The following is a 22,321-nucleotide window of genomic DNA, read 5'->3' as shown; positions in this document are numbered from 1 at the left end:
AGATTTTAATAAAATTTTTATTTAGATGTTTCTTTTTTAATTCTTACAATTTTATTACCGTCCATAACTATTTGAAAATTATTTTTGCCTTTACAGTAATTACAAATTATAACGACATCGTGACGTATTTTAACGAAAATATTTGTCACTGGTTATTTCGAGAACTTGTCTTGCGACTTTTTGCAAAAACAGTTATTCAGCATTGTAAATGTCAAAATTCAATCCGGATAATCTTAATGCTTTTATTCCCACTGTAGCCATATGGCTATTATTATTTAAAATACTGGTATTTAAAATTATGACATAAAATATTATTGCCATTTATATTTCCATATCTGTGAATATGTATTAGTTTTCTTTTAGTCTTGTATACATAATTCTAACACGTATTTTGATATAGGCTTAAAAAATTCGCAACAAAATATCAGAATATTATCATCTTTTACTTTTCGCGGTTACAATTCGATAATAAACTTATTTTAGATTTTGGTTTGCCAAAAATCCATAAACCTGGTAATTCACTGACAATGAGAATTATCGTTTCATCTGTTGACAGCTCTCTTTACCCACTAGCAGTTTTTCTCCATGGTATCATATAAAAAAACTTATCCAATTCTAACAGTTTCATTAAAGACAGTTTTAATCTTGTTGAGAAATTAAAAAACATTGTCGTTGATTCAAATCACCAGTTAGCCTCATTAGACGTTGTTTCCTTATTCACTAATATTCCCGTCGAGTCAGCTGTTAACAGTATCAGAAAGCGTTGATTCTTAATTTCCAAAAATACCTCAATTCCACAAGAAGAATTTTTAATTAGTATAAATATATCTTCACACTCTCATAGAGATAAAAAACAATTTTTCTTAATCCCTTACATCAAAGGCATTTCGGAAATATTTTAATCCAAAATCAATAAATACAACTTTAAAACTGCCTCTTTTGTAATAATAAACTAGACATATTCATAAAAACAAGAAGGGATTTACTAGATACTATGCAGCGGAGTAGAGTTGTATATAAAATTTCTTGTTTTGAGTACGATGCTTCTTACGTTGATCAAACCAAGAGACAGTTAAAAACGAGAATCAAAAAACATCAGATAGATATTAAGAAAAGATCTGGCTCTCTTTCTATCATCTCCGCTCATAGACTGAATTTGAACCATGATTTCGATTGGGATCATGTTAAAGTTTTAGATAGTGAGTCCTCATATGGCAAAAAATTGATTTCCGAAATGCTGCATATCAAACGTCAACCTAATAGCCTCAATAAACAGAATGACACCGAACTCTTTCCGGATTCATATCTACCTATCCTCTCTAAGTTCCCCACTTTTTAGATATTTTTGTTCCCCCTTCCGTCCCCTTTTCTACTTCTTTCCTTCCCCTCCTTTTCCTTCTTATCTCCTCAGCTCTGATCGTCACCCTCTCTCACACGTTCCCCAATGATAAGTCGTCAAGAAACTTTTGATTGATTAAACACGTTCTTTTATTCCGACCAATTTTCTGTTTTACATTTTTTGGACATGAGTTTCTTTCCATTTGCTTCCGCCCGTACTATGAGGTACATTTTTCAAGATTTTAAATTTTATTAATTTATTTCTTTTATCTTTGAGTTTTTGCTTTAATTATTGCTTTAATGTTCACAAGGTTCATGCTGATCGCTTCACTGCTTATAATGTTTGAAAGGAGACGCTATCTTTTATTTTAATCACACACACCATATGGAGAAACATCCAATTTGGCCCCAAATTTTATCATTGGGAACAACAATTAATAATTTTCAAATTTATCACGCATGGATTCAACGAAGATTAAAACCTTTTTGGATTTTTTGGATGTACCTTTTGAGCTCCTTGCCAATGTCATTTTACGTATGTCAAGAAGGAATTTTTTATTGCTAATTATTGTCTTTTTGTTGACTTTCATTGCGTTTACGTTTTTAAAATTTTGCAAGTCCAAGATTGAATTTTATCTTTAATTATTTCTGTGTAAGCGTTAACCTCCATGATCTGTACATGCTAATATTTATTTTTAATTTTTTTGAATTGTTACACTGATGATGGCCAAAATGTCTGTTTAGTAGCCGAAACGTCTGTTTTGTGTAATTTTCTTCTTAAAAGAATTTGAGCAATAAATATCCGGACTTTACGTAGTTTTTTGTTGTATTTTTAAGAATTGTAATTTATTACTGAAGATTTCGAGAACTTGTCTTGCGATTTTTTGCAACAAAAACAGTTATCGCATTGTAAATGTCGAAATTCAATTCGGATAATCTTAATGCTTTTGTTCCCACTGTAGCTATATGACTATTATTATTTAAAATACTAGTATTTAAAATTCTGACATAAAATATTGCCATTTATATTTCCATATCTGTGAATATGTATTAGTTTTCTTTTAGTCTTGTATACATAATTTTAACATGTATTTTGATATGGGCTTACAAAATTCGCAACAAAATATCAGAATATTATCATCTTTTACTTTTCGCCGTTACAATTCGATAATAAACTTATTTTATAAATGCAATTAATGTTCAAAAATTATAATTTCCTTGAAATATTTTAAATAGATTTATTAATCAAAAATACGAAAAAGATTTTTTTATGTATAACTTTACAATGCAAATTTTTGTATGTGGTTATAATAAAGATAAAATTTATTGCTAAATAACAATAAGATTCCCATTTTATGGCCAATGTTAAATTCTTAAATGTTAAATTTTACATAATAATAGTTAATTCTTTTCTATTCTAATAATAGTTAATTCTTTTTACATCTTTTTTTACATTATAGAAAAGTGTAAATTTTTGGAAATATGTAATTTATATTATAATAACATTTATAATAGACAACATTATCATAAATAATAGTTCTAATTCATCAATATTTATCTTTGTCTAAAATAATTACGTTAATATAATTTTAAATATTTAATTGTTTAATAAATGTTTACATTATAAAAGTTATCTATTAAGCTGAATCTTTCAATATTCGCTGAGGTTTAGAGATATGATCGCATAAGTAAAACAACTTTAAACATCGCTCAATGTTAAAATTGTTGTATGTGATCCATATGTATTCACTATCATTGTGTAACTCAATAGTTATGACTTTCATATACATTGAGGAAATGACACATAAAGAGAACTGAAATCAAGAGCTCGACAGACTGAAATCGTCTTGAAACAGTGATTACACTTTCGTTTTCTCTCGATGGCGCATACACTACGAGATTTGTATTATATCTTCGATTAGTTACGTAATAACTCTTGAATCATACTTCCTTATTCAGTCAACGAGAGGTTTTTTATTTTTGAAATATTACATCAAACCTAGACGCACATGTCTTAAAAACATCTAAAAAACTTCTAAAAAAAAAATGTCAGCAAAAAAAAGTCAGCAAAAAAAAATGATGTTTTTTTAGATGTCTTTCAGGTATCTTTAAGATATGCGTGTCGTCTGAGAAAGTTACATAGACGATAAACGTATGCAAAATTAGCTATAAAGTGAATCGCAAATGTTTCTCAAACTGGCATTGACATATTTTTAAACAGAAACAAGGTCGACAAGATACGACGCAAACCAGTTTTCCGAGTTTCATCAGTCGTTTTCAAATGGCAAGAAATTTTCTTATCCTGAAAAATTCAGATAAATTACACAAAATTGTGGAAAACTTTGCGTATAAATATAATATATTACAAATATTAATTGAAAAATTATTTAATTATCAAATAAAGTGATTAAATAAATTCAAAACTTACCGACCGAATTGTTGCATTTATTTTTGCTTTACTTCATACAAGAAAGTATATCTGGTTGCTTTGGTATCTCATGGTAAATACATTCAAAACCAGGTAACACTCAAATGGTAAAGATATTTTTAATTTGCAGAGATGCTCGCACTTTAATAAAACAGAATGTAGATTATCGATATAGCGGAGCAACTAATTTTTAATTTTTTATTATTTTATTTTTAAGATTTTTTAGTTTAAAATAATAGGTAAAAGTTTATTTTTCTATACAAATTTAAAAATGATACTAATTGCTAAAATATTTAATGTACTAATATTAATAAATTTATTATATTAATAAATTTATTATATTAATAAATTATTCGCAATTAATAAATTACTTGCAATTACTATTGATTCTGATTTGCTTAAAAATGAATTTGCAGATATTATCTCTCCAACTTGTAAAAAATATATTAAGTGTTCCGTGTTTAATGTGAATTATTTTTAATATTTTAACTATTTAAAATATTATAATTATATTGCATTTACTCTCTCAATAATACAATATACTCAGTAAACACAAACAGTAACATAACGCCAATGTTATATCACTGTTACTATGTGTTTACTGAATATTGTGTGATTACTGCATAACACATAGATAACACAAACCTACAGACACACTATGCAATGATATTGATCGTTATTACGTTATGATTTTTTTTATTTAATGTTATCCATCAATACAAAAATTTATTGCATAATATCTTCCGTTTTGTTACTCGCTTTCTCCCTTCAGTATCATTGCATGTTCAGGCATATGTAAAATAGTGGAAAAAAGAAAAGATAAGAAGGAAGTTAAAAAGAGAACAAGAAAATTAGAAGAAAAAGTCTAATAGTTTAATATACATATACCTGTAGAAAGGGATCTCTACCACCGATCTATAAATCCCCACCCTTAACCACTGTACTGTAACCAGTATTCCGGGTAAATCTAGCACAGTATTGAAACGAAGTCGTAGTCTTTGTCGAGCCTATATAACGAACGCAAAGCGCTCGGTCAAGTTCGTCGAGTAAAGTCACCCCCAGTATTATATCGTTTTTCACATATTTTTTTTCTGAAATGCATCAACATTGTTAATATTTGTGGATATTTCCGTGAAATTTGTGAAAAAACCATTTTGCTTGTGTGATTTATCAAAGTTGCTCGAGAGAGTCATATTTAAATTATGTGAGAAATGTGAAAGATTAAATTTTAAAATAATTTTTTAAAGTAAAAATTAACTTTATCTTATTAAAACTTTGATATTAAAATATAGGATACACAAAATAAAATAAAATATATATATACAGGGTGATTCAGAACAAGTGTAACAAACTTTATCAGATTGTTTGGACAGTCATTCTGAGTAAAAAATGTCATTTGAACATAGATCCCCTATTCTTATTACTTACATATTTAGAGAAATTGTAAAATTTTGCTGTTGTCACAGTAAAATTACATGCTTCGTAGGAAGTGACCTTTGAAAAACAAAAGAATACGAGATATCAATTGTCTGCAATTGAAAGTCGTCTCGATGTCACACAGTTTATTGCTTTCTGTGTCTCTGCATTCTGCATTCTACATAAAAGCAAAATTATGAGCAAAAGCATTTGAAATTAATTATTGAATTAAGTCGCCAAATTTCAATTACGCTTAACAAAACTTTCCCTGTCATCAAAATTGGGTCGATAAAGTACTTACATTTTGAATCATTATCACTTTTGAAAACTAATTATTAATTTTCAGCAGGTATTATCCGATATTTTGGACTTTACAGCATAAATATTTAGTAGTAGAAACAGGATCAAGTAAATACACTTTAAATAAGCTTAATAACTTTAAATAGCACTTTAATCTAATTCAATACATTAAAACAAAAAATCGTAAATTACTTATTGCTTATTTAAAAAAAAATCTCATACAATTCTTTAATAATAAATTTAATTATTAATGAAAATTTTCTTATATTTAAGAGAGAGACCACAACGATTTACAAATTAATGTATGTGTAGCATTTAAATAGTAACAAATCTTTGTGCAGAATTGACGAATTTCTTTTTAAATAAATACAACATCCAATTTATTTAATTTTTTTTTTAACAAACCACTATTTTAGATGAGATGAATCGGTAATGGTCACGCTATATATAAGAAAATCAAATAAGAAAGCAATGAAACACATATCGTGTGTTATACAGTGAAACGCATTGCATAGATAAATAATAACGGGAGAAAAGAATAGCGAGAAAGTTGCCAAAAGGAAAATAAAAATCATTGCGCTTACTTATTAAATTGAAAGCAACAAACGTCAATGAATAATCTTCTATTGTGAAAGTGCTTTAATTTTTGGAGAGTGTTCTATCATTACATCATAAATCCCTTTTGTAATAGTGTCGTGAGTTGTTATCATTTACCTGCGACGTAATAATAATAATTGTTGGTGGACAGATTAATCTTGCATTTGGAAGTTTGCCTGGAACATCAATGCCACCGCGCGATCGAAACAATCATATTTTCTCTATTAGATCGTGGTCCAGAAAAATGCGCAAAAATCCGAAAGGTAAGTGATGGAAAAACTTTACTTTATTGTTAAACAAAAGAAAAGAAAGAAGGGTATTAAAATCATTGTTTTTAATTTACATATTTGTCTTTGAAATTTACATATCTTGAATTTTGTTATTATATTAAATATTACTTAAATAGTAATAGTTAGTAAATTTTACTAACATGTTGTTTCTGTTTTCCTGCAGTCACGATTCGACAGATATCTGAATTTCATTAGACATGACAAAGCAAATACCATGTAAAATATTTGCTACCTCAACATGATTGACTGCATGACAAAAGAAAATTATACCGCTGTAAATTTTATACAAAATACTATAAATAGAATAGTCTGACAATTTGTATATAATCCATTTTAAATTAATATTAAATTAATAAATATTTTATTTACTATATAATATAATATTTAATGAACAATTTTTTATAGTAACAAAAATCTTTGTGCAAAATTAAAAATAAATTAAAATTGTTATTAATCAATTAAAACAAAATCAATTTGTGTTAAATAAAATTTGATTATTTTATATTAAATACTTATTTAAAAATATATTTACTAATTTATTTATGTATAATTTATAAAGTTTTTATTAAATATTAAATACATAAAATTTATTTTACTTTGTTTAAATGACATTTATAAAAAAAAGGATTCTGTAAAATATTGCAGAATCATTCGGATCTTTGAGCGCAATGCTACGAAAGAGAGTACATTGACCTAGAGTTATACTTTTGATAGCATTCACTCTACCAGACTGCACTATACACTCGCTGCACATTCTGCCTATGCAGCTGGTTCTGACCAGAGAACGATTCTCTTAACGGTAGATAATCCACGTGCCAGTTTCTCAGTTATAGAACACACTTAGAATAGACTTCTTTCTCCAATCTTTCTGTAATCATTCTTGACATCTATTGAAGATCTTTGCAAATAAAATCGATTTTACATTTACGATTTTTTATTTTTTCTTACTCTTTTTCCAAAGGAAACAAAATATATAAAACTAAAAATATTCATTACTGTTGTTTACACATTTTTTTCAGAATAAAAAATTATTTTATTTTGCTAAATACAGATATTTCTAGGTGAAAAAGATTAAAAGCAAAACAAAACATGTTTTTAGGTTGAAGAATATTTTGAAATACTTATCTCTCAATATTTATTTCAATTCTTTCTAAACGTAAAGTTTATAGTGTAAATCATTTCTTATATCATAAATATATGTTATATTTAATTCTAAAATTACTAAAAAAAATGTTACAAATTTTCATCATGATTTTTACATTTCCAGCAAAATTTACATAGTTTAACAAATATCCAAAATTAGAAAAGAACTCAGACAAAACATTTGAATATATTGTATTTATATTCGATGCATAAGTATATTTTATTTGAGTATTTTTTATCGTTTTCCAAAATAAAAAATAAACTTTGAGTTTAGACAATTCAAATAATTCGAATATAAGCAATAATTAATTTATAATGTTCATTTTCGTCATTTCGTAATATTTTATAAGACTCGAATAATTTGTTTATTAAAGGTAATTAAAGCAAAAACATTATATATTGCAATAAAATAAACAGCTTTGAGGAAGTTATTATCAACAAGTGCGGGTAAAAAAGAGACAGAAAGGAGGGGATTTATATACAAACATAATACGTGCATGCGTAGAGACATCAGTCATCGTGTGATGTGTTCTGGAGAACAAGTGTCTCTTAGAAGTAATCACGATAAAATCAAATTAAGGATATGCAGTGATATAAAGTTCGTAATAATAGCATAATAAATATCTTTTATTAAATTTGTAATATACAATAGTTTATACATTTAAATGTGTTATATATTGTGATTATAAAATATTTGCTTTGTGTGATTTTTAAAAAAATATCTGAGTACAACGTAAGATACTTGTAAGGTAAATGACACAAAGTGACATATTATTTTATTTTGTATAGGGGAGAGTTGCCTAATTTGGACCGACTTCTAGATTGAATCGCCATGAGAAATTTTGGTTTTGCTTCTTGTTTAGCAAAAGCAGTAAGGAGATAATTGAGAGACACTCTGCAAACACTGTAGAACCAAAATTTCTCACAGTGATCCAATCTAGAAGTCAGTCCAAATTCGGCAACTTTCTCTTATCTTTTTGTAATTGAATCAGTAAAAATTGGGAAAATATTTTAATAGAAGAAAATTAATTAAAGAGGAAATTTCACAAATTGCAGTTATTAAATTTTTTTAGGAAAAAGAAGAAAATATTTTATTTATAAGTTCAATTAACAGTATATATTAATTAGTAAACAAATATGAAATACATACACATAATTAAGTAAGTGTAAAATAAAAAATACAGATATTACAAAAAATATAAAACACAATAAATATAAAATATCCAATATAAGATTACTTGTTTCATGCCAATTCTAAGCTGCATTTACCATTTTGATTTTAAACTAATAGTTAATGCAATATCCGTATTTTGAATAAAGCAAAATTTATAGTTCGCACTTGACGATTTGTGAATGAACATTACGAGGACATCACAATATCCTTTTTCTCATAGCATGGTCCTTATAAACTCTACATATCATTTCATGAACTTTAGATCCAAAGACACACACAATTTTTTACTAAAAATTTGTTATTTGCTAAAGCAATGTCGTAACCACTATGGTTTTTCGTCAAACAAGAACACATTATTATAGTAATTGCCTTCGTAAATTAGGTAAAATTAATTATATTGCTGGTGATTGCTCTTAAACTTTGATGGTTATAACGAGATATACGTACTTTCTCCATGAAGCTATTACATAACAAGAAAAAAATTAATTTAAACAAATTTATTTGTCACATGCTCTTTCATACTATTACACCAAGGATTTTGATTCAAACAATATCATATAGCACAATATTAAAAGAAGTATGAATAATAGATTTATAATAATAGATTTATATGTTTTTAAAACAAAAAAGTTTATAATTATAGGATTTAAAATTAAAGTTCTTCAATTATAATTAACTATAATTTGTGTTCAGCTGTATGTATTAGTAGTACAACTTTAGATTAGCTATTTTTGTATTAAAATAAATATAATAATATTTTTTAAGTTTAATATTTTATAATATTTTGTTCATTTTTCGATACATTTACATGCCAGAAGAGATTTGAGGAGTAACACCTATAAAATCCTAGCGAAGGGTAAAAAAGCTATGACGTCACTCTCGTGCATGATAGAATAAATGCCATTTCCATTTCCGCACGTACGGCTCCTGTAAATGTACAGAATCCTGATTTCTTTTTTATTGAGTAACATTTCATTCTCTGCTATCCAATCATTAACCGCTCTCACATCATTAAAAACATGAGCCACATATCCAGCTGTAGTTTCATGAGGTGACAGTGAAAGTATAAATTTGCAGATCGCCAAAAAAAAACACGGTTGCATGTGAAAATAGAAGGATTATTCACAAAATAAAAGAGAATAATAAAAAAACCGTCTCTTAGAGACTCCGATAACGCACCTTTGAATCCAACATAATTCTTTAGAAGAAAATGGTAAACAACTAATGATAAACAACTAATGGTAAACAACTAATGGTAAACACGGTGCACGTGTCAGAGCAAAATAATTAAATGCAAATATAATTTAATTAAATGTATAGGTTTCAAATAAATTTTGTACAATTACAATGTAAATCTTATTTTAAATGATGAATTACTACAGCGACTGTGCTACATTTAAAACTTTGCAATAAAAAATTAAAATGCAAAGCAGTCTTATGTAAAACTAATCGTAGTTAAGAGTTTGACGTCATACGCATAATACTCAACAATGCAATAATTTTTCATTAAATATTATAGTTAGTTTTCCAGAAAAAACACTATAATTTATGCTTTTACGAGTTGGAATGGTATCTTTTAATGACATGATTGAATTCAAGAGATACATTATACTAATTTACATAGCGTTATGTGTTTCTGTGTGTCTTTAAATGTACTGCAAAATACAAGTCGAAAATCATTTGCAAAGAAAATAATATGTAATTACGATCAACCATGACGTTCTCCTTTTTTTTTTATTCGATATAATTGGATGTAATTAGACATCTTAGAAATACAGGTTTAATTTACATTAAACTAATCTCCATTAGACCTAGACTTCTAAAAATCATATTAAAAATTTTCAATGTTCAACGATACTGACTACGGGATTTGTAAGAAATAAAATTTTGATTATTATAACACTCGTCTTGCTTTTCTTTTTTTTAAATCTAATTAATAGCAATTAAAACTTACGCATATAAACACATTCAGAGACACATAGATACACATAGATACGCCTGCACATTGGTATATAGATTAATATAATGTATTTATATATTGTATTTATGTATTTATATATATTTATATATTCAATTATGCCATTGAAAAATAACATTCCAACGCGTAAAAACATAAATTATATTATATTATTTACAGCAATAGAAAAATAGTATTACATGCACTATTTGTCATGAGAATAGCAATGTCAGCAAAAAAGTCATAATTTTTTGCTGGATGTTATTCGTATATGTAAAATAATTTACATAATCTTAAATAATAATTTATAATCTTAAATAATAATTTAAATTAATAGTTAATAATAAATAACAGTTGCAAAAATAAAATTTAAGATAAACTGATCTTTGCTGAAAAAAGATATCAAAGTCTTCTAGATATATTTTTAATTTTCTACAGTAACATTTCCAATAACTAATTGTTCGAAGACGCTATTAGATTAACTTCAATAAAAATTGTATTACAGTTCGGTCGTTGCACGAACAATCCTCACCATTTCGCAAAATGGTGCAGCAGGAGGCAGTGGTCGTAAGGAATGCCGTAAAGTATTATGGAGCAGACAAGCTGGTGTTTGACGGCCTGAATATGACAGTTTCTAGAGGCTCCATGTAAGTAATTGTTATTTAATAGACAATAAAAAGTAAAAAGTTCATCGTCTTTCAATATGATTGAATCCTGTTTAAAATAAACTTGTTAATTTGCATTTTTCAAGAAAAAACGCTGGAAAAATGCTATTTAAAATTTAAAAAAGCGTATTGAAATCATCAAAGATGATTGGTTCATAAAATGTATTTGTGATTTAATTTGTCAAAATTATATTTGACAAATACGATACATTTGTATACAACGCACCTTTGCACCAATTTAATTGCTTTATCCTTCGACTTGATAGAAACGACCTGTAAACTATCATTACGTACTTTTCCACAACATTCACCGATTGCTTAACACGTCGCTTACTGCGTTGGCTATGTGAACCGGTGCACAGGTTTTGTACAGCCTGTGTCGACTATGCGACCCGGCTCAATTTTCGCATTTTGCCGTGCTAGTCGACGTGATTCGGCATACAATAATATATATCATAATATACATTTTTAGCAATTTTATTACATACACCGCAATAAATAAAATTAAACATTTAAACTATGTATTTAATATGCACAATTTTTGGTGGTCAGTCTGTTAAATTGCTGTCAGTTCCACAAGAAGCGACACAGTAAATACATAACTTTCTAACGACTGTCCAAATAAATATACTTTTTGAATTTTACGATGCGATACCTAGTTATTAAAACGTTTTGTAATGTTTTATCATAAGAATTTATTTATTGCATTCAGACAAATGTTTAGAATTAAGATACATACGGAAAAAGAAATGTGTGTCGGACATGTATCTCGAATTATTGTCCAATATCTAACACGTTCCGCATATGCACACTCGCACGCACACACATAATTAACTCTCAAGCACTAGAAAGTATAAATTCTTATATATCCTTATAATTTACGGAAAAAAATTATTTGTAGATTTAAGTAAGTGGGTCAAAATACCTGACGCGAGACTTAAGATTTAATGGCCAGTTATTATTACAATTGATCATGTGTTGTCAACGTGTTTCGTAAGACTGAAGGCCTTTCGGTAATTCCCTGCCATCAAGATATGCCGGAAATCATTTTTAACCGCCTCGGCAATATTTCTACAGATTTTTCCGTCAGCAGAACTTCGTCCACCGCTTTCAAAAGCTCATCTATTACCGACGTTCTGTCTACGTTTGTTTCCACCTTTGCATAAGAATAATAATGATTATCCGTAATTTTTTTTCTTGGCACGTGCTGATTTTTGCTTTCATTCGAAGGCATGAGAATCTCAGTATCAGGCATGTTGGTCGTACTTCCCTTCAAGGATTCATGCAATAAGACTCCCATTTTAACTTCATTCTGTCTGCCAGTCTCTTCTAAAGTGTTTGTCATGTTTGTGCCTAACAAAATTGTAGAACTATTCTTCAGCTGTCCGAACAAATTTTTATGATTTTCAAACTTGATTTTGATAGACTTATCGTGAGAAGTTCTTTTGGATTCTTTCGATTTTGAAAACGTTTTCTGATCAACATTTTTCATTTTGAAAAAAAATATATTCGTAATAGAGTTATCTTTAACTGCTGTCTTAATTTTATTAGCAGTGAAATTTTTATTTTTTAAATTGTTAGTAATATTCTTTAATAATATGGGATAACTTAAAATTCGCGTCTCTGGTTTGAATACCAATTGATCATTAGTTCTATTCTTGTTTATTTTCAGAGTTTTATTACGAATTCCTTCAAAACTATCTTTAATCTCTTTGTCCACTGATGTGGTCTCATCAGTTTTATTTTTATAAAGATTCTTTAATGTTGTTGCTTCTTCAGTCTTGATTTCTACAACGTTTAATATTTTATTTCTATTTTTTGAAGACGTTGGATAAACCAAAATCGATGATTCTGTTGTTAATGCAACTCCATCGTCAATCATCTTTTTTACATTTGCATTCTTTTTTCTATTCCTATTTTTCCCTTTCCGCAATATTGTTAGTTTTTCACGCTCGATCGTTTCGACGTTTAAGACATTACTTTCACTTTTATCTCTTGAAAAATATTGATATTTCTTGCTTTTCGCTTCTTTGCGTTGTCGTCCATTATCTTCAATTAGAGTTTCTAAAAGAAATCCTGCTTGTTTCTGTAAGAGTTTCAATCTTGAAGTATCATCAAAATCATTATGCAATTGTTGCCATTTTAGCTCGAGTAATCAAATTAACCACGATAAGCTATTTTGAATTGATTTGGCATATTCAATCAAAATCTTTAGTTCGTTTTCTAAACTTAATCTCTCATTCTCAAACGTAAGTTCGGCATTGGAAAAACCTGGAGAAGATGCAAAATAATCAATTTTTTTATCAAAGTCCATAAACTTTTGATATCCTCGAGGAACAATGTAATGATGCAAATCTTCATTGTGAATTGTATTTTGATGAGCCAGTTTTTTATTGTTGTTATATTTTTGCATCAAAGATGTTACACGTTGCAAGATGTTGCTAATATCATAAATCTAATAAAAAAAAATTAAAAATTGTTAATTAAATATAATAGCATATTTTTTATAAATACTGCTAAATTGCTACAGTAAATATGTTCTAATTCGTTTCGATTATGTGATCGAGAAGTTATGTTCTTTGCGAAATAGCTTTCACGCATGATTTTACAAAATACCTCTTTTAAAACAGGTTTTCTCACATTTATGGAATTATTCATTATATTAGCTTTGACAACATTTCTCGAAGTTGTGGTTTTGTTGAAGTTTACCTCTAAAAAAGATTAAATTTGTTAATTACATTAAATAATATAAAAAAACTTTAGGTTTTTATATTTTAATTGAAAAGAAACTTGAGATTCTCCTCGATTATAAATTACAACTAAAAACGAATAAGAATGAAAAAAAATTTAATTGTTTTTATTTTCTTTAATATTAAAATATAAAATGCCTTAGAAAATTTATTTAAATATATATATATATATATATATATATATATATATATATATATATATTATAACATTGAAAACAAATAAACTTACCGACATAACTCCGTTTATGATCTGTTTTGCTATTAATTTCAATAATTTTTTCTCCTGAATCGATCGAAATGAATTCGCGGATTCATTTTCACTGCTTGTAATTTTTCCATAAACTCATTAAAATAATTACTAATAATAGATTTATTTACATGTAGATTGATCAATATCGTATCATTTTTAATCGACATCGATCCTTGAATGGGTAAGGAAGAAAAACTTCTTCCTACAAGCAGCAAGATCGCAATAATACTAATAATCATCATGTCGCGGTGAAACTGAAGCAAGTTGCAGATTTGCTTGATGATTTTATCGAATCACTCAGACGGCAATATTATCTTTTGTCCGGCATATCGCGATCTAACGAGAATAAAGAATCGCACAGTGGTGCCTGAGAGAGATTTCACAGACAAGATTTAACAGCTTTTCAATTGTTTCGATAAATTAAGCATAGATTGGATTAATAGATTTCTTATTGCTTAATTTACAATTTTTTGTTGCATAGGTGTATGGATATATAGCGATACATTCGTATTTATTGATATTAGTTGCGGCAATTTTTTAATAGATGTATTAGGTTTACGAACCACTGTGTGTATACTAGTCCCCGTTAATCATTCCCGGCAAAGAGTTATGTCCCCGCAAATTTAATGATCGAAATAGCGAGATTGTGACCAGCGCTTTAATAACGAATCGAACTGGCCATCCGCACAAGACTAATTACAATTTGCGAGCAAAACCATAAACGCCATTGTTCTTCAATGAAGTGCAAACTATGAATAAATAAGTAGCCACCGAGAATTTCAAAACCAAATCAATATGCAAAACTCACATTAGAAAATTGTGTATTTGCCGTGAGGCTAAATAAGAATATTTTCGCAACCTTTTTCCACATTGCTGTTTAAAATTGCTTAGTCATGGCATAATTAATATTGTACAAATGATGTCATATTTGTGATCGAACAGTCATGCTTCTTGCCTAAGCATATTATATAATTTTGCAAAATACCAAGCCGCGTAAAAAATGTTGTCCTTTTTTTTTTAAAGCATTTTATTTACCTTAATATAACTCCTACACATTTGTTTTTATGGAATTGCAATCTTTTGCATTCAAATCTAGTTGCTATTATGTATTCATTAACGCAGCATTAAAATGGTAAACCGTGAAACGAGAATTCGCTCAGTATTATTTTATGAGTTTCAACTCGAGCTCAAAGCCACAGAAGCGGCCAGTAAAATACGACAGGTGTGGAGAAAACGTCATTTCCGAGCGGAAAGCACAATTCTGATTCGGCAAATTTCGTTCGGGATATGAATTCCTCTTAGATAACGAATAAACTTCAAGAGTTAATCGAGTCCGATCGACGCCAAACCTGTTTAGAATTGACGTCTAAACTCAATATATCAAATACTGCTCGCCAGGAATTACCTTCATCATATAAAAATTGCAGTGAGGTAAACAAGACGCTTTGAAGGAAAAAAACGACAGGACTTTTTGCGGAACCAAATACCTTCTTATTCTTCTTTTTTCTCTATACATTTATTTTCTGATTACATCTAATTACATCTTTTTTTACTGTACCAAACAGATATGGATTGCTGGGGCCCAGCGGATGCGGCAAAACCACGTTGTTGTCTTGCGTCGTTGGAGTCCGACGTCTCAACAGCGGCGAGGTGTGGGTTCTGGGAGGAAATCCAGGTAGCAAAGGTTCCGGAATACCCGGACCCCGAGTGGGTTACATGCCGCAAGAGATCTCCTTGGTCGGAGAGTTTACCATGAGCGATGCCCTCTACTACTTCGGCAGAATTAATGGGCTCGAAGATGAAGAAATCGGTAAGATGAGAACCGGAAAAATATCAAGATTATTGCATAAGAATCATGGCATTCCGCATCTGTTTTTTCTAAACGATCTGCATATCCTGTTTTGTTCGCATAATGTAGGTCATTTGGAAATAACTGCAATTTTTTGTTTCTAAGACACAAGACAGGGGTTTCTCTCGGAATTACTGCAGTTACCCCCGTCAAATCGTTTGGTAAAAAATATGAGTGGCGGCCAGCAGAGAAGAGTTTCATTCGCTGCCGCCTTGATCCACAGGCCCGAACTTCTGATTCTGGACGAACCCACTGTGGGGCTGGATCCAATTCTAAGGGAGAAGCAAGTAGATTATGCTTTTTCTTTAGACGCAATAAATCGAAAAAGATGAAAGTGTTTGAATATGCATTTTGGTTGCAGCATTTGGGACTACATGATAAGGATCACGCAAGAGGAGGGCGTTACCATATTGATTACGACGCACTATATCGAGGAAGCTAAGGATGCTGATAAGGTAAGTCTCATTTTAATTAAATCCCATTATTTTTATTAATAGCAGAACTGCGGAAAAATATTTTATGCATGTGAAGAAACCAATTTTTTTTACTCGATAATACAAATCCAAATTTAATAGTAAAACTATATTTTTTACGCATACAGATCGGTTTGATAAGATGTGGTCGATTGTTGACGGAATCATCACCAGAGCAATTATTGGATCGATTTCAATGCTCATCTTTGGAAGAGGCTTTCTTGATAATGAGTCAGACACAAGAAAATATTGCAGTTACAAGTATTACTAAGGCTTACGGATCCAAAGCAGAAGATACTGAAAGCGACGTTTCATGTCGAGATAAATGTAGACGAACAAAGGTAAATATAAAATGAGTTGCTCTGTTCTTATTATTATATTATTATAAGATATGATATAAATCGATATCATTTTACAATACAAACATTTTACTGTACAAACAAATCAGCTAGTTAAAGATGAAGCAGCATATAAAACAAATGCGAAATATAAGGTTTCACGATTGAAAACATTCAACGCTTTAATGAAGAAAAACATGATTCAATTTTTACGTTATTACTCGTAAGTATTCACTAACATTTTTACTAATTAACTTTTTGTATTAAAAAATGGATTTAAAGATCTCCGATTGTTCTTATTCTAAATTTTTCTATTTTTAATATATTATTTTACTATTTTTACTATTTTTAATTATAATATTAAATTGTTACACACACATATATATATATACATAAAATATTTTTTTTAACATTTCAACAATCAAATTTGCACAATTTTTTTATAAAAATAATAATTAAAAATATTTTTTTAGAGGACTAGTTTTTGCGTTTATCTTTCCGATACTACAAATCAGTACGTTTTTTGCCGCTATCGGTGACAATCCGAAAAATTTAACAATTGCGATTGTTAATGACGAAGCTGGCAACTGTAATTACGGCAGTAACTTCGGTAATGTCTGGTACGACAAGGAGGATTTTATGTGTCACTTTGGCAATCTCAGCTGTAAATTTTTGCACAGTTTTGACGATTCTCTCGTAATAAAGGTACGACAATTTAAAAATTAATATTGTAAATTGGCATAAATATTATTTTAATACGTTTTTTTAAGTAAGGAAATGTTATTATTACTAATATTTTAGAAATATTATGATAATTTTTCCGATGCAATGACTGGCGTGCACAATGGATCCCATGTTGGTATGATATATTTTAACCAAAACTTTTCCGAAGCTATGCAGGAACGAGTAGAATACTTTATTAATGTTGAGGAAGCCAATATTCTCGCCAGTGAGATTAAAGTTGACCTCGACATGAGTAGTATGTATATACATTACACAAAGAATTTTATATCAAGTTTAAGAAATTTTGATTTCTTAAAGAAATTATTTTAAATAAAATATTAAGATATATATAAAGAAATTCAAAATATATATTAAGATCCAAAACTATTTCAAATTTTAAAAATCTTAGTTAAACATGCAGCTTAATTAATGGTTCAACGTTAACGGAGTAACAAATATTTAAATTTCCAATGATATTTGTTACAGGTATAGCAATCGGGTCTTATTTGCAGAGAGAGCTATATGATAGTTTTGACGAATTTTTTAAAGATACGATGAAAATCTGTGGATTTTCACAAAGATTCGCCTCTTTGCCTATTCGAGTAAATTGTTTTATTATGTTTGGTCATAATTTATTATATAAGATAAACAAAATAAGAAAATAAATCTCTGATTTCTTTATTTCAGTTCGAAGATCCGATTTATGGTTCGAAAGACATCACGTATAAACGCTTCATGGCACCAAGCTTGATACTTATGTAAGTAATCTAGGCTAAACAATATAATTGGTTGTTTTTGTTAAACCATTAATGCTTTTTCAGACTTGTCTTTTTTTTGGCCACCACACTCTCCACCGCTCTAATAATTACAGATCGATCGGAGGGTGTGTGGAACCGGAGTCTGGTTCAAGGTAATTTGGTTTTTTAATTATTACTTTTCCATGTGTTTCTCATCATAATAATTACATAAATATAAATATATGATATAGGTGTCGGTACTGTGGAAATCTTACTGGCTCACGTTCTTACTCAGATTATCCTTGTATTTATTCATAGCACATTGATAATGTGCTTTAGTTTTCTTGTATGGAATCTAAAAACTAAAGGATCGATATTCGACGTTATCTGTATTGTATATCTTAGTGGTTTCAGCGGACTGATGTGGGGTAAATATTTCACACAATATCTCAAAAAAGCTAGTAGCAACAATTAAGAAATTGGTAAAAATTATATTAATTACTAATGTTGATATATTTTCAGGTTTTTTGATCTCTGTCATGTGCACAAATCATACTGTGGCACATTATATTTCAACTGGAAGTTTTATGCCGATTGTACTACTGGGCGGCAAGTCTCTTTTTTTCTTTATTTAGAAAATAACACTTTATTTTAACTTAATATTGTCAAATTAGTTATTTCTCAAACTTTTAAATTCTTATCTTATGTGACATCCCTTATATACATGTATATATACATATATATGTATATACATAAAATTAATATATATAGTTGTACATACACATACATACTTACATATATATATACATATATATAAGGGATGTTTTAATCAAACTCAACTATCTCATAAACGATAGGTTTTATGAAAAAATTATCGAATGTATAGGATTATTATCCATGAAACATTATAAGGAAATTAACAATCTTCAATGTACTGAGATAGTACTGAGATGGTACTGAAACCCGTTCTCTTATATTTAGAACACGTCTCAAGGTTTCCACCTACCCGTATTATTACGCGCGCGCGCACACATGACATACACACATACACATACACACACAAACGCATTTAAATATGGAATCAAGTAAGTATCATATCCATGTTCTTCATCTTGGATAACATCAAGGGCATGTATATTTTTAACCCTTTGTACTCCAACTACTCTTCTCAGGCATAGGCATTACCAAACCTGGAAGGTATTCTTTCAATAATTCGAACGTAAAACTTATGTTTTAAAATAATTTTAGGATTATTATTTACATTAAAATACAATTATTATTTTATATGGAAATGCGCAACACAAGTTAATAAGTAAGAATTGTTGGCGTGAAAAGTTGGATCGCAAAGAGCTAAAAATATTTTAGAAACTGTGGATAAAAAAATGTTTAAAATTTATAGGGTTGTTCATAAAAATTAAGAATCTGCTCGAAATCTATCGAAATCATATAGATCCATTTACAAAAGACAAATTTGATTTTTGAATAACCTTACTATTGAAAAATTAGAACCTTCTTTTTGCTCTCGTCAAACCATATAACTTTTGCTTAATTTTTTTATAAATCTTACTATTTACAAAATATTTGGGTGATTTGATTAAATATTAGAGAACACAAAGTATTCTATATTATTTTAATTTTATTTTATTTTTAATTTTTTAATTCTTGATAATAATATATACGAATATATACATGAGTCACCTTGTACATACATTTATCAAACTTAATATTAACGAGATCTTTTTAATAAGAAATTGTTCAGTTATATTAATTTAATTTTTACTGTAATTTATTTATATAATTAATTATATATTAATAATAATATAAACTCTAATTAATTTATACAAATGACAGGATGTTTATGGCCGGTAGAAGGATCGCCAGAAATAGTCCGCTGGATCAGTTATGCTTTGCCGACAACCGTGCCCGCCATATCTCTGAGAGCAGTTATAGAAAAGGGTCTTTCCATGCACGAGTTGGAAGTTTACAGTGGCGTACTAGTAGAACTAGCATGGATAATTCTACTGTTCCTTGGTTGCTTAAGCGGCCTAAAATTCAAATCTTCGTGACATTTAGAAATTAGAAAGAATTTATTTGAAAAGAAACAGGAACGCATACACAGGGTTCTGTTAGATAAATATATAGATTTAATCTATCTTAAAACATTTCCGTTAAATTAATAGAAGATAGAAGGTATAAGAAAATGTATAATTGTGTAGAACTTTATTTATTTGAAACGTTATCGACAAAAACTTATTTGCTTCCAAAGAATAAACGTTATAATTGTAATATTTCTTTAACAGCTTTATTTGATTAATATAGTAATTTTATATTATTATTTCGTTTTTATTTTAATTTAAATAATTATATCCTATTTTATTTATAGCCATACTTAATTATAATTAAATTAATTAAAAATTTATTTTATTTTAATGACAAAGCATTGTTATTAAGTCGCTAAAATAACATGGATATCTTAAATTTTAAAAAATAAAAACTAAAAAATTTTTAATGTATATTATCTATATATATATATATATATATATATATTAACTATCTATTTATATCTAAATATTTAGAAACAAATTATAATAGAAAATTTATTGACTGTGTGAGATTTATTTTTCCAAATTAAATAATTTTTTTTTATAAAATATTTTGTAAAATAAAAACACTCTTGTAAATTTCATTATACTTGTTATATTACTTAATAATAAATAGCAAATTGTTACTTGCAAATAGATGACTAAAAATACTGAATATTTTCGTACTAAAGACAATTAAATCAGTTATAATATATAAATAGGATAATTTTAATATAAAAATTGTGTAAATAGTAATTAATTTTTTATTATAAAATATTAAATTTTATAAGTTTAAAATATAACAAATATTTTAAACAATAAATAATTTTTATATATATATTATAAAGAAATGAATATTTAGATTTAACTAAATCTTATAATTATATTGATAATTATATTATCAATAAAAAAATATTATATTGTTTTAAAAATTTCATTGATTTTAATGTACATATAACTACAATTACAATATTAAATTAAAAAAGTGTAATATTAGACAACGAAATATATTACTTTATACAATAATAATTTTGAATAAAATTTAATAAAAATTAAATATATTTTTCAAAAAAGTTGGGGAGAAATACGTTGTTAAATATTATTAAATAAGTTTTTCTCTGTTGACGATATATTAATCTCTCTTACATGTACAAATATACATAGTGTTTCCTATATACAAACATGTACAGCGTGCAACACACTTCACTATAGTTACTTTGCACTCATAATTGTACACGACTTATGGTATATATATCATTTTATGCTCTTAATTTCAGCAGTTATTATCGCATAACGATATAATTATAATAATTATAAACAAGCGTTGCTTATCACAAATTTGTTGTATCTTAATTAAGCTACGCAGTTGTAATACACCATTTTGTTATTACTAATTTTTTATAATTATTATAATTACAACATTATTTTATTAATTATAATACAGAATGCATTTCGCAACATGTCGATTAATATATAATATATATTAATTCTCATCGCGCTTTTTGACAGTAACATAATTTTTGTTCTTTTTTTTATCTAAACTTTAAATCTCTTTATTTTTTCTATCTTTAAATCTCTTTTATTTTTTTTAACCATTAAATTTCTCTGAAGTTTTGACCATAATTATTTTGAAAAGCTCGTTTTCAAAAATCGAAAAATGAATAGATGATAAGTCTAATAATGATATAATAATTTAATAAAACTTTTATTTTAAATAGCTTATATTCCGAAATGGATAAAAAAATTAGCCAACCTAGTATATAACAACTTAGTGAGCTTCAAATCTATTTTGAGAAACTTTATTAAAATCTT

General features: G+C 27.8%; 1 protein-coding gene, 1 long non-coding RNA gene and 1 pseudogene across 5 annotated transcripts; 2 read left to right on the top strand and 1 right to left on the bottom strand.

Moving 5' to 3' along the window:
* The first annotated feature begins 1,287 nt into the window (after positions 1-1,287).
* LOC136999473 (uncharacterized) lies at positions 1,288-2,297 on the top strand. The gene is made up of 2 exons (XR_010889859.1): positions 1,288-1,563; positions 1,650-2,297. It is a non-coding gene; the product is annotated as an uncharacterized lncRNA (long non-coding RNA).
* Positions 2,298-4,651: 2,354 nt separating this feature from the next.
* On the top strand, positions 4,652-20,763 carry LOC105671072 (ABC transporter G family member 23-like). Of its 4 annotated transcripts, XM_067353626.1 has the most exons (16): positions 4,652-4,970; positions 6,174-6,342; positions 11,149-11,290; positions 15,874-16,118; positions 16,263-16,440; positions 16,519-16,612; positions 16,759-16,971; positions 17,079-17,191; positions 17,442-17,673; positions 17,770-17,947; positions 18,178-18,293; positions 18,379-18,449; positions 18,513-18,601; positions 18,680-18,856; positions 18,951-19,037; positions 20,280-20,763. In XM_067353626.1, the coding sequence occupies exons 2-16, from the start codon at positions 6,267-6,269 to the stop codon at positions 20,492-20,494; spliced, it is 2,226 nt and encodes a 741-aa protein (XP_067209727.1). In that variant the 5' UTR covers positions 4,652-4,970; positions 6,174-6,266; the 3' UTR covers positions 20,495-20,763. The 4 variants fall into 4 exon arrangements, with proteins under 4 accessions (XP_067209727.1, XP_012220372.1, XP_067209728.1 ...); XM_012364949.2 differs by having other exon boundaries at positions 4,652-6,342; XM_067353627.1 differs by lacking the exons at positions 4,652-4,970; positions 6,174-6,342 and adding an exon at positions 7,865-8,261.
* LOC136999262 (uncharacterized protein MCAP_0864-like) lies at positions 12,312-14,939 on the bottom strand (annotated as a pseudogene).
* Positions 20,764-22,321: the final 1,558 nt, after the last annotated feature.

This window comes from Linepithema humile, chromosome 4 (assembly GCF_040581485.1).
Source record: "Linepithema humile isolate Giens D197 chromosome 4, Lhum_UNIL_v1.0, whole genome shotgun sequence".
NCBI lineage: Eukaryota > Metazoa > Arthropoda > Insecta > Hymenoptera > Formicidae > Linepithema > Linepithema humile.
The sequence above is the reverse complement of the archived record's forward strand: the minus strand, read 5'-3'. Positions and strand labels throughout refer to the sequence as shown.